Genomic DNA, 12,582 nt, shown 5'->3' on the forward strand with positions numbered 1-12,582 from the left:
GACGGACCGGTTAATTGCATCCGGAATTGGTGGAATTGGAATCGTGAACCAGCCCCCGAACAGCCCCGACTTCAATGTGCTCGACTTAGGATTCTTTAACTCTATTCAAAGCCTGCAGTATCAAAAGTGTACTCGTTCAATCGAGGAGCTTATTGATGCTGTAAAAACATCGTTTGTTGAGTTGCCCACTGAAACACTGGCAAAGACCTTCGTCACCCTTCAAAAGGTGATGGAGAAGTCCATTGAGATCAATGGTAGCAATGAATACAAACTGCCCCACATGAAGAAGGATGCCTCGATTGCAAACCTCTCGTCCTTCCATGTCGAGTGTGATGCAACAAGCTACGAGAGTGCGCTGATGCACTTCAACAATCGCCTGGCTGAAGAAGTGCACTTTGAAGCGATGGTGAATTCCCAGGAACAAGTAATTTAATAAAATACTCCTGATTGCATTATAATTTTCGCCTTCGATATTTAAATTTGGAGTTCAATACAATAATCAAGACGTGCAAATGACAAGTTCAATACTTTAATGAAGTTGTTTGGAGGCGACAACTATTATGCGCCAGAGTAGTAACTTGTGCTCTACAAGGCAACACAAATAGTTCGTACTTTGTGTTCGCCCCCCATCGCTAGAAGAGTACCTTAGTGTAACCAACGAAAATGAACTTGTCATTTGAATTCATTACGTTTAACTTTGTTTGCTGTGTTGACTAGTAATACGCCAACATTCGAACAATGTTTTCCATTTGAAACTTTGAGCTCGAAGCAGTAGTGAATCGATTGGTCCAACATCAGACGCTCCATTCGGTATTCATGCTCGCCGTCATGCCGCTTTTTCTCAAACTCAAATAGTTCATTTAAATTTGACTCACCGACTTCATCCTTCACACTGCCTATCGAGGTTCTTGAGCGTTTCGCAACCCTGGTCTCGGCATCCCGACATAGCTTTTCTCCAGTACTTTAGAGTAGCTCCCACTTCGCGTGTTTTTTGGCATTCTTTTCATCTTGGACAACGTTACCCCCTCGATTCGCATAGCAATGTCTTGCAGAAGTTGAACTTTCTCGGTCACATCCTCGTCACGCTCGACCGTCTTTGCGCATCATCACTCGCCTTGAAGTTCATCATCATCATGTTGAAGTGCTCACTTGAGACGACTGCTGTGGGCTTCACGGACCACCCATGTCAATAATTTTTGGGTTTCAAACATCCAATCGGATGTTGTCTTGACTACTTGGTCCACACCATGTAACACTCAGTTTGGACTGCGAAATCGACCACACATCCGTATCAAGCACAAAATCTCCCACGTCGAACTGGGAGCCTTTTTTCTTCGATCCTCTTTCACGAGGTTTCTGACGCTTGCTTGTTGAACCGTCCAACACCTTCACTTGCATCTTGTCCAAGGTGGTTGTCATTACTGCCATGTCTTCATGTCGCCACGACAGTAAGTCGTCCAACGTCGTAGCTTAGTTGTTGACGGGAATTGGAATGAGATCCAAGGGCGACAACGCTCGGCTACCCGTCGTGTGGCAGTAATACATCACCCAATGTGTCGAACGGACTATGGTTCAGTACCAACATCACCACTGGGACAACCGTGCACTCCGACAGGAGTGCACGGAACGTCTTGAGGGTCGTATTCATTTCATATTACACTCTTCGGTTCGTCCATGGTCATCCAACCGTGGTAAAATGATGATGTACCCCAACACAAGCTTGAGCTCGGCAATCACCTCGTTTTTGAAGTGGGATCCTTGGTCACTCACCCAGTGATAACAGACGCCAAGAACGCTGAACCATTGCAGCAAACGACGAGCCACATCTTGCGCGTTCACCACGTCAGATTCCCACAGCCACTTAAACTGGCTGAATTCATCCTTGGCCACAAGGATGTAGCCACAATCCATGTAAAGAAAATTCCAATGGAGGATTTTATTGGGCTTCGTGGCATGCGCCGTTGCACCAAACGGACGCAAAACATTCCCACCATGGCATAATGCAAACAATGGACCACAAAGTACGACACGTCCAAGGCAATGTCGGACTACCAAAATCGATGCACCAGGATCTGTTTCGTCACGTTGACCCCACGGGGGCGTCTCACAGCAAAATGCGCGACCACACAAACCGCATATGTAGGTCACTCGCAGACAACGGGATCCATACCGCTGCTGTGGCGGTCTTGAGCACCGACATGTAGTTGTGACCACTTCCGCCTGGTATTACATGAGTTCGGCGTCAGGAAAAACCCGTTCCCAACGGCCTGGACTTGAACATCCACGATCTCGGCCATGGTTGGCCAAATCGAAATCTGCAACGGCACGTACACGATGGGGCTGATAAGATTGGAATTGGTTCCCCATCGGGACAAGAAATCCGCCCACACGTTGACATCACCAGAGATGTAATAAATGGTGTAATCGTACCAGCGATCGAGTTTCGCTGCCATGTACTTAGGGCTGGCGACGTTCACACTGGACGGGTTGAAAATGAACTTGAGGTGTGCATGGTCGGTGAACAACGCAAATTCACCGAGCTTGTGGAGCAGGTAGTCTGCACGCTTCAGACACTCCGTTATCGAGACCGCCTCCATCTCGACGATTGGCCATCGTTGCGCCGAGCCAGAAAATGTGCCGCTCAGAAACATCAGCGGCTTGTGATCTTGCGCATCCAATAATGATCCACCTGATCGTGAGGAATTTAAGTCACCTCGCAGCCCCAATGCAAATGGCTGGCGTCGGCGAACACACAAATAAGCCGCTGCGGCTTTGAATGGGCCAGTGTCACCATGCACACAGGCATCCATGCAACTTGTGAGGCACGCTACATGCTCAGCGTTCATATCACGTCGGTCAACTCAAGTTTGGGGCCACCTTCAGTCGAGTTCGTCTACCGGCAGCCTTGTACACCGACTGCAGCAGATAGGTAATCTGCTGTACAATGACGTTGTACTTCGGAGTCGGCATTCGCATCCAATGCATGGCGCATATGAATTGTTGCAGATCTTGCCCGGGCACAAGTATCTTCAGATCTTGCAACGCCTTGATGCGTTTGGGGACATGCTTGACTACTTAGGAGGACAAAATTCGACCACACCACCGCGCTTCGGTTTCAAAGAACTGACGCTTCTTAGGGTTCACCTTGAGTCTGCGCGAACTCAGAGATACAGAGAAGACCAGGAAACGTTCGAGCGCGCCCCCCTTGGACTTGCCGTAGCCCAACAAATCGTTGAACCAGGTCAACAACGAGCGGTAGAGCTCGTCTTGGAAAATTTCTTGCATCGACGATTGGAAGTACGCCACGCTGTCGGTACCACCCATGAGCACGCGTGTCGGCGTGTACACGCCGGTGTTGGTCAGGAACAAAAACATTTCTTGCGACGCTAAGTCCAGCGCAAACTGCCAATAACCCTAGAAAAAGTTCAGGGTAAAGAACACGCTAGTACCTTCGAGGTGACCCAAAATCACCTCCACCATGGGCGTCGGCCAAATGATGCGATCCGTCTGTGCGTTCACTAGACGGACGTCTATGGTCATGCGAAAATCGTTTGCATCGGGCCTTTTGACGAGTGATAGTGCCTAGCACCATTTTGACCGGGGATTGCGGTAGCATAAACCCGCCGCCTGTAGCTCTCCAACATGCTTGACCATGAAGTCCCTCTGCTCCTTCAACGCCTTGCATCACACCGGTTCCGCGCCAGCCTTGAGCGTCACACGTAGCGCCGCTACAAGTAGCGCTAATTACCTTGGTCTTCTTGTCGGTCTTCTTGTCCGACGCGACCACAGCAGCAACATGCGGTTTCTTGTGCCTTTTACAAGCGTTCAAATTATGAGCGAAAAGTTGGATCTGCATGTACGCGCCACTGAAGACGATTTGGTGTTATTTATGACAACCAACTCCATCCCACTGCCTCATGTCATTCCCCCATCCAAGTTGAGTGCATTTGTCCACTTTCTGTTCGCGAGGGGATATGAATTTGTTTGAATTCGTTTGCGTCCGAGTTGCTTAGAAATCAAAGTGATGATCCGAAGTTGGATTTGTACCGTATCGTCCTCGCGGAAGGCATCGGCATGTTTCATGTCACAACCGTGTCAGGTCACACCGCCCATGTGCAGGTATTGACGTGCGTTGACTCCGTTTTCGAGTTGACATATGCTGAAGGAAGATAGGGGTCGGTGAACTCCCTAGCGTTGATTTTGTTTGGACTTTGACATGATTAAAAATGAAGCCATATCCGGATGCGAAATGATTCGTTAATGGTGTTTGCGGAGGTTTTGGTAGTCCTCCAATGGTGCAACGATGATGTTGTGAATGTTGAAGTACCGGAGTTGATATGCTTGGTGTTGAGTATATTGTCTTCCTGGGGCCTACTTGTGTTGGAAAGGGGCAACTTGATTCCAAACTTGATGTATTAGGAAGTGATCTTAGCTGTGTCTCTACGATCTTCTCGTGCAATCTTTCCGGTTATGCACATGTAGTTACCCGTCACTTTGGATATTCCCGCCTAGGGCGAAAGGGGGCGGGGTAACGGGTGTGTGACGCGGAGCTTGTCACCAGGTACGTGCTTTGTGAACACATTTGCTGGCAAGATGTTGGTTGGCATGTAGGTGAGCTTGAACCGGCCGCCGCGAACGAGGCCTTGCAGGAAGTTGAAGCGCTGCGCCAAGTGCTTGGTCCGCTGTATGCTGGCTTGGTTCGTGCTGATCGCGATGGCCGATTGGTTGTCCAGATAAAGTGTCAAGGCGCCGTCGCTGCTGATCTCGAGTTCTGATAGCAGGTTCTATAGAGTGTAGGTGCATGCCGTGCTGCGACGACAAACAGGCGCCGACAAATTCGGCCCCGTGGTCGACATGGTCACGATGGCTTGAAGCTTGGACCGCCACGAGATGGGGCTGCAAGCAAATATCCACAGATAGCCACAAGTGGAGCAGCCAATGGCGCGGTCGTCGGCCCACTAAGAGTCTGATAAGCCGATGAGTTCGCCGTTCCACTTTGGCTTGCCGTCGAACGAGATGCCGACGTCCTTGGTATGCAAAGGTACGTGACTACTAGTCTCGCCAAGTGCATGTGCAGTTGATGCGGCACTGATAGGAGGAGAGAAAGTTGGGTAACGGCAAGGACGATGTCCGGGAGAGTTACCATGGCACAGTACATGAGGGAACCGACGATGGTGCGGAATGGCTTGTCGTCTAGTGGCAGTCCGGCGTCAGCGGCAAGGTTGTCCGCGGGGATCGGCGTGTCCACCCGCTTGGAGTTGCATGCGCTCAATGTGCGTTCCTTGTGCTGCTTTTAGTGTCATTTATTGTTAGTTTCGATACTGACCCCTTGTCGTTGAGGCGGATGTCACGTTGGAGGTCGCTGAAGATGCCGTCGATCTCGTTGTGAATGCGCGCGCAGACGAGGGCGTCGTCGACGTAGGTCGTGATGATCTGCAGATGTCCGTCGACACGGAGGATGAAGACGCAGCCGTCGCTCAGTGTCGCCTGGAACCACAAGACTTCGAGTACGTTCTTGAAATGCAGGTACCATAGTAACGCACTTTGTTTCATTCCGTATAGGGTGCCGAAAGGATGAGTCATGATTCGCCATGGTCGCCTTCGAAGCCGTCCGGCGGGACAATGCAGATCTCGCGGTCGGCGCGCGTGTATATATACGCGTTTGTGGCGTCGCGTTGACAACATTTGAGGCCGCCCCAGGTGGTGACCAGGTGCAGCGAGTCTTCTTTCATGACAGGTGCGTAGCTCTCACCATATTCGAGTCCCTGATATTATGCGTAGCCGTTGATGACGATGCGCGCCTTGAAGGACTTGGTACCGTCGGGCAAGTCTTTGCGCTTCAACACCGACTTCAGTGTATGTTGTCCATTTGTTGTCTTCACGACCTCGTAACAACCCATGGATCATAGGTTATTCAGTTACTTTTCGCAGGCCTGGAGCCAGCTGTCGACCTCCGGTGACTGCATGGCCTCTCAGGACGTGATTCGTCAACGTCTGCGTTCGCGACATGCAAGCAAACTTCGTAGGTCATGTTTTGCACCATTGTCCCGCATTCCATCGTATCTCTGGGGTGGTCACGCCGCGTTCGCCGTCTTCCGTGCGCGTTGTATTGGCCGGAGCCTCCATGAATGGCATGTCGGCGTTGTAGGGGCTCGCGGAGGACCGCACGGGGTGGAGCGGTGGTCGCTCGTCGAGCTGGGTTTCCGTCGTTCGCGCCGCCACGGCCTTCCGCCGTTGCGCGACTTCTTCGAGGCGGGCGCTTCCGCGGGCGTTTGAGACACTTTCGTTGGTAGATTCACGCATCATTGGCGTGTGGGACTTCGGGGTCCTGACAATCGACGCGTTGCTACGGGGGCTCGGTGGTGATCGCATGCGGTTGACGGATCGCGGTGTGGGCCTTGGAGTTCGTGGTGTTCGCTGGGCGGTGTGGCCGTCTTGTATGGGCGTGTTTGGTGTGCTCTCGTGTCCGCAGCAGGTCCGTCTCGCGCTTGATCATTGTCGTATTTGGTGGTGGGCAGTGCGCGTAGGTGGTTGACCGAACACGCGGCAAAGGACTCGCGGGCGGTTGCGGCTCGTGGCGAGGGGATGCTTTCGGCGACAGTTCGCGATCGACTTCTTCGAACGGTTCGCCAGTCGTGGTCGTGGTGCCATGATTGTTCGCTAGCTCATCTTGCTTGGGCTGCGTCTGCTTCCGCCGTATCGGACAAGACGTCAGCACGCGCCAACAAATGTCTCTGCCTGCACTACAACAAAACTAAGAAGTACGCCTTATTAGTTTCGTTGTAGTCCAGGCAGAGACATTTGTTGGCGCGTGCTGACGTCTTGTCCGATACGGCGGAAAGAGACGAAGCCTAAGACTTTCAACTTGGCTAGCGTCGATACGTTTCCAAGGACCAGTTCATGCGGTGTTTGACCCTTGGTCTTCGTGTTAGGCGTGCGGTTCCGAAGGAAGGCGGCGGTGTTTATCGCTTCGGCCCACCAGCGTTTGGAGGGGCCCGAGTGGATCATCATCGTGCGGGCGGTGAGGTTCATGCTTCCGCAGTGCCGTTCTGCCATGGGTGCTGGGCGGTGCTTGGACCCGGAGTTCATGAAGGTGGTTTCCATTTCGTTGTTGATGACTTGACCTGCACAAGTCAGTGTGGAGACAGGTTCCCAGCTTGTGGAGGGGTCGATCACCTTCTCTGGACCGTTGTTGAGTTTCATCCTTCCTCTCACCGAGTCCTCGCATGTGATTGCTTTAGGGGCTTGCTTTGGTCCGCCTCTCGTGGCTTTTCCGCCATCGAGTCTGCGGGGATGTGCCCCATCCTCGCGTGTCACCACATGGCATCGAGCGTCTCGGCGGTGTTGACTTCGTCGTCGTCGCCGGGCAGGATGAGTTCACCGCGCATCGAGTAGAGGTACACATCGTTCCATTTTGCCACGATGGATAACTGACCCTTCACGTTGTTTGAAGTTTAGCGCCGCGTCGTTGGAGTGCCGCGTGATGCGGCTGATCTTGCGAAGAGTCGGGGACGCAGAGGACATTTCGGAAGGTAACCCTCCCACTTTGTGTCCTTTGAAATCATTCTCTATTCTCCCATCTTGTCGATAGGAATGGCGTGGTCGTTAGCGAGCCGCACTCCGTGCTTGCATGGTATGATGCAGTGGAAAAGGGCTAGGTCCCCGGTCATGTGCGCTGTGATGCCGCTGTCCATGATTACTCCTTGGTGTGCAGGCAGGTACGTGGATGTTGTTGTACTGATCGAGATCGGTTCTTTCCGCATACTGCGCCAGCTCGTTGCTCACCAATTCCCATTCGTTTTTATCGTCCGTGCCAGGCTCGTCCAGGGCACGGTATACAACCGCATGCTCAATCAACTCGACTGTAAACACGTCTTCGTTGTAGTCTTTCTCATCTTCATTTGCATAGTTGTCTTGTTCGTACCAGTTTGGTCGGCCGCCACGCCGACCGTGTACTGTGTGCCGACCGTGTCTGCCGCGTCCTCCACGTTCACCGTTTCCGGGGCCGCGACATCGGTCGCCTCTGCCCAGCTTGGTTGCCGGCGATTGCTTGGCCACGTGTTGACCGGCGGAAGGTTCCCCGCGACTCGTCACCTTGTTTGTCGCGGCATTTCGCAACTCCAACTTTGGCGTTGGCGTTCCCGCAACCTCTAAATACTGATTCGTGAACGCCAAGCCCTGAGAAACTTAGTTGTTCTTCGCGTAGAATTGTTCGATTGTACGGGTGACTCTTCCGTTGGCGTTCAGAGTATAAAGCCATGTCCCAAGCAGACAAGCGACGCAACTGGTCCTATGACGAAGACATCATGTTGCTGATTCAAGTCGCCAACGACAAACCATTCACTGCCGAGAAAGGCCAGGTGATAAAGGTCTGGCAGACTCTGGCCAAAACGCTAATGGAGAGTGAGCAGTTCACCCGCGTGGTAGATGCACGCAAACTGTTGAATCGCTTCACGATTCTCGTGGATGAGCATCGACGGTTTGATGTTGCTTCGGCCAAGCTTTTTGGTTCCGATCAAGAAGAGCAGGACAAGCACATGCTGTTTGATGACGAAGTGTGCCTCCTCGATGACATCAAGACTACTGCTACAACTGATAAGTCCAAAGCCATTGCCGACAAGTCCAATGCCGCGGCAGACAAGGACAAAATTGAACAAGACGGATTGCTTATTCGTGAATTGGCCATGCAAACCATGAAGCGCAGTACGGACAAGCCCCCCGACGGCGAAAGCTCAAAGAAGAAACCTGCTGTTGAGAGCCGCCGCACAAGTTTGGCGTCAGCGATGGAAATCGAAAGCGAACGTGAGCGGGCGACGCGTGAAAAGGAGTTAGAATTTCAGCGGTTCAAATTTGAATCCGACTTAAAACAGCATGAAATGGACCGTGACGAACGCCGAGCCGAACGCGAGCACCAATTGGCTATAGCACGCATCGAGAGAGAAAAGATGTCATACCTGCTGAAAGCGGTACTTGAAGGTCGCAAGCAATTGAATTTGTTATATTCAATTGATCTATATTACATGGATCTCATCTTGTGTTAAGTACTCCTTCAACGTTGGTGGGCGCAAGCCGAAGTATGTTGAAATTTGATTTCCACCTTTGTAGCAACAATTGCAGTTTGTCAAAAACATTGCCACAAGGATCACACTGCCGACGTTCGAGAGCATTATTTTGTGGTGCATCTTGAAAGTAATAAATCCCCAGAGAGATTTTAGCCGACCAAAATTCCATTCAACACCTTGGCGGACTCGACTCATTGCAGCGTTGAAAAGTTGTTTTGGCTCGTCCAAATTTGCCCCCTTGTACCCCGAAATTATCCACTTCGAGATTGGATATGCTGGATCGCCGTAGATGAAATAACCACCGAAAATGTATTCGTGGGATGCGAAAAACTCTTGCATTTGCTGACGCGCAGCAGTGTCACATCATGGCGGCTGCCCTCCAAGGGACCAAAGAAATGAATGCACAGTCCGTCCGGCGTTGTCAGGCCTTGAAAATTCAAGCAATGGCGTCGCTTGTGACCGGAATAAATTCGCTTTTGCAAGTTGAGGCCCTCTGCACCGCGCGACGCTGCGTTGATTCGACATGTTTCAATTTTGGTGCCGTCGGGAAAAGCCCACACTTTGGTCAGCGGGGCTCCTTTATTGTGAATGGCTTCGCAGTACTAAGCAATACGCGTCCGCACGACTTTTGTGTTGCAGTAGATGGTGGATTGCCATGAGTCGTAGACAAATTGCACCATGTAGTTGAAAATGCGACAGATTTGTTCCCGGGATCTCCCAAATGACGCCACCATATTGTAGTACGTGATCGGATAACGCAGGCGTCGAAGCAAAATTGCCAAGGCTTCAACACCAACAACACGGTCACGAGCACTTGTGATCACAACATTTGGGATCCCGAGCAAGTCCGTCAGCTCAACAACTCCACGAACATCAAATCGATAGGAGAGCAGCTCATCTGCATCCCGCATGTTCAGGTCAAATCGGATGTCCGGAATGAGAGGCCGCTCGACAGGGATTCCAAGTCCATACTCCAAGAGGAGGACCCGTGTGGCATAGCTGAAGTTTTTACGCTTCGCCCACTTGAACACACGCAGAGCAAGTTGGTCGTTGGGGTCCATTTTGCTTGCACCAAAACAGATGACTTGTGCGCCAAAGAGAAGTTGCGAAACAACAAAACTAATTTTAGCGCTCCGTTTCGCGTTCCAGGTGGAACTCGAGCGCGAACGCCAAAGTCACGACTTAGCGAAATCTAAAATCTCTCTAATAGAGAGATTTCGCAACCGTGACTTTGGCGTTCACGCTATTCAGCTTCAAAGTGACCAGTCTTGCCGCAGTAGTGGTAGTCGCGGGTTGTCATCAAGGCGACGTTGGTTGAAATTGCTTTGCGAGCCATGTTTGGATCGTGCACCTTCTGTCTCTCGTCGTCTAACTTGAGTTCGGCTAGGATCTAGGGCAGTGTTTGGTACGCGTTGTTGTTGCGTCTCTCTCGGGTAATACAGATCTCGCTGTTAGCAATGTGTGGTGGGAGGAGGCTCAGGAACCGGTTTATGTGTGCGCTCTCGGGCGTTGAGTCCCCAGCTGGTGTGAGTTTTCTCGTGAACTCTTTGAACTGATCGGTGAACGTTTCTAGTCCCGATCATTCGCTCCGCACTAGCTTGCTCCTTTGGAGCTGGAGTGTCACCAAATTCACCCCTGATGCGCTTTCGTAGATTGCTCAAACGGCTTCCCACGTGTCGGTTGTCGGGTGTCATGGTGGCCGCTTGGACGTATTTCAAGTGGTCAGGGTGAATGGTGAGCAGCATGTAGGAACCCGCGGCGAGGTCGTCCTCCTATGTGTGGTCTACTATGAATCTCCCGTTGATGGTGCATCTCTCGAGGTACTTGCCGAGGTGCTCCTGGTTGATCTTGGCCCATTTCTTCAAGCTCCACTCGCGGTAGTTAGCCCCGTCGACCTTAAGTTTCGCAGTTGAATCGATGTACTTCTCGGTCATTGGCTCATAACTTCATGGGGCCTAATTGTGTTGCAAAGGGGGTACTTGATTCCAAAACTTGATGTATTACGAAGTGATATTAGCAATGTCTCTACGATCTTCTCGTGCGATCTTTCCGGTTATGCAAAAGTAGTTATCGGTCACTTTGGATATTCCCGCATAGGGCGAAAGGGGGCGGGGTAATGGGCGTGTGACCTATGGGTAGAAATTGCAATAGAGTAGAGACACATGCGACGAGCTTGATGCCCAACTTTGCAGCTGAGTGTGTTTGGTGCGAACGCCATGTTTCGAAACGTAAATCGAATTTGGAATACTATAAATTTTGCCGTGCCTTTTTTGTAGTAATTTAATTCGAAGACGATAAGCCACCGTGAATGCCTCAAACAGCAACACAACTGTAGCAATGAGCACTACCTACATGGTGTACATCCTCGACTGCCCACGTGAACACCCCCTCCAATTCCACATTATCTCATTGTTACCCCCAGGCCAATTGTTGTTCCTATTGTGTTCAGATAGGCTATCGAGGGTGTAATCTATAGATAGTGTACATCGCTGTAATCGAAGCGACATATACTACTATGAGGCAATCATAATATTGCTGAGTGGTGAATGTACAGTAGCCTTCACTTCCTATTGGGCAGACTTTGACTAAGGAGGTCATCATACAACTCGCCAATTCGTCCGGGGCCTTAGTGGCGCAAGCATAGGTCCAACGTGCAGCACTAGGGCCACCAACAAATGGAGCGTGAATACGTTCAGGGGTACAAGCTCTGGAAGTGATCCGCTGTCATGGGTGCTATCGTCAGCTCCATCGACAACATTACATACATACCTACGAAATCATCAATGTCAGCGTTGTTATGGATCAATGGGTGGCTCAACATGAACGAGATCCACTGGGCTACCGCTGAGACACTCTCGATGGTTGCATGCGCTATGGTCCGATGGGCTCAACATGTACAGTACAATGTACTACCCGTAGATGGTAAGCCCATCGGACCACGGTGCGCGCATCGTAGTGGATGTCGTTGCGGTCGCCCTGTGGATCTCGTACAAAGTAAGAGGACTGCAAACAAATTATGGCCCGAGTGTTGATGCGGATGGCTCTCACGAAGGCTTCATTGCAGTGCTTTTCTTGTCACGCGTCCGCAACTCGCGTCATGCAGTCATCGTAGTGGAGTCACCGATGGCGAGTGGACCCGCGTGTTCGAATTGGGGGCGGCTCGCCAGGCCCAGAAAAGCACCCCCCATGGACGTGTCCTCCAAGAAACAACCCCGTACCCGACCGTGGCCACGTATGAAAAGCTCGTACGTGGGGTGATCGCCAAGATTCAAACCGCCGACTTGAAGCGTTCCCTAGAGAGCTTTGTGAACAAGTTTGCGAACCGCATTTTCAACACGGCCGAAGGCGCGCAGTCGTGCGGGTGGATCTACGATCAAGTTGTCGAGGTGATTGCCAAGGCGGCGACCAACCCCAACGTTAAAGTCACCGTGCGACAGTTCACCCACAAGTGGAAACAGTACTCTGTGATTGCCCGCGTCGAGCCTACTACTATTGTCAAAGACGACATTGTCATTTTGAG

General features: G+C 51.4%; 8 protein-coding genes across 8 annotated transcripts in view; 4 read left to right on the forward strand and 4 right to left on the reverse strand.

Moving 5' to 3' along the window:
* Positions 1–229: 229 nt before the first annotated feature.
* On the forward strand, positions 230–433 carry H257_11097 (hypothetical protein; the record flags this gene model as incomplete). Its single annotated transcript, XM_009837936.1, has 1 exon — positions 230–433. The coding sequence occupies one exon, from the start codon at positions 230–232 to the stop codon at positions 431–433; it is 204 nt and encodes a 67-aa protein (XP_009836238.1).
* A 1,037-nt stretch (positions 434–1,470) lies between these two features.
* H257_11098 (hypothetical protein) lies at positions 1,471–1,911 on the reverse strand (the record flags this gene model as incomplete). The annotated part of the gene is made up of 2 exons (XM_009837937.1): positions 1,471–1,519; positions 1,709–1,911. 2 exons carry the CDS (start codon positions 1,909–1,911, stop codon positions 1,471–1,473), a joined length of 252 nt encoding a protein of 83 aa, XP_009836239.1.
* Positions 1,912–5,579: 3,668 nt separating this feature from the next.
* Positions 5,580–6,303, reverse strand: H257_11099 (hypothetical protein; the record flags this gene model as incomplete). The annotated part of the gene is made up of 3 exons (XM_009837938.1): positions 5,580–5,765; positions 5,923–5,994; positions 6,079–6,303. 3 exons carry the CDS (start codon positions 6,301–6,303, stop codon positions 5,580–5,582), a joined length of 483 nt encoding a protein of 160 aa, XP_009836240.1.
* Positions 6,304–7,293: 990 nt separating this feature from the next.
* H257_11100 (hypothetical protein) lies at positions 7,294–8,154 on the forward strand (the record flags this gene model as incomplete). The annotated part of the gene is made up of 4 exons (XM_009837939.1): positions 7,294–7,391; positions 7,459–7,532; positions 7,592–7,718; positions 7,818–8,154. 4 exons carry the CDS (start codon positions 7,294–7,296, stop codon positions 8,152–8,154), a joined length of 636 nt encoding a protein of 211 aa, XP_009836241.1.
* Positions 8,155–8,258: 104 nt separating this feature from the next.
* H257_11101 (hypothetical protein) lies at positions 8,259–9,041 on the forward strand (the record flags this gene model as incomplete). Its single annotated transcript, XM_009837940.1, has 1 exon — positions 8,259–9,041. The coding sequence occupies one exon, from the start codon at positions 8,259–8,261 to the stop codon at positions 9,039–9,041; it is 783 nt and encodes a 260-aa protein (XP_009836242.1).
* Positions 9,042–9,313: 272 nt separating this feature from the next.
* H257_11102 (hypothetical protein) lies at positions 9,314–10,123 on the reverse strand (the record flags this gene model as incomplete). Its single annotated transcript, XM_009837941.1, has 2 exons — positions 9,314–9,664; positions 9,740–10,123. The coding sequence occupies 2 exons, from the start codon at positions 10,121–10,123 to the stop codon at positions 9,314–9,316; spliced, it is 735 nt and encodes a 244-aa protein (XP_009836243.1).
* A 182-nt stretch (positions 10,124–10,305) lies between these two features.
* Positions 10,306–10,919, reverse strand: H257_11103 (hypothetical protein; the record flags this gene model as incomplete). Its single annotated transcript, XM_009837942.1, has 4 exons — positions 10,306–10,445; positions 10,503–10,631; positions 10,696–10,834; positions 10,887–10,919. The coding sequence occupies 4 exons, from the start codon at positions 10,917–10,919 to the stop codon at positions 10,306–10,308; spliced, it is 441 nt and encodes a 146-aa protein (XP_009836244.1).
* A 1,062-nt stretch (positions 10,920–11,981) lies between these two features.
* Positions 11,982–12,582, forward strand: part of H257_11104 (hypothetical protein) — a gene marked incomplete at both ends in the record, with an annotated part of 4,231 nt that continues 3,630 nt past the window's right edge. The window contains 2 exons of the mRNA XM_009837943.1: positions 11,982–12,049; positions 12,175–12,538. Of these exons, the coding sequence (XP_009836245.1) occupies positions 11,982–12,049; positions 12,175–12,538 (432 nt within the window). The remainder of the gene's footprint in view (positions 12,050–12,174; positions 12,539–12,582) is intronic.

The sequence above is a fragment of the Aphanomyces astaci genome (genome assembly GCF_000520075.1).
Source record: "Aphanomyces astaci strain APO3 unplaced genomic scaffold supercont1.32, whole genome shotgun sequence".
Taxonomy (NCBI): Eukaryota; Oomycota; class Saprolegniomycetes; order Saprolegniales; family Verrucalvaceae; genus Aphanomyces; species Aphanomyces astaci.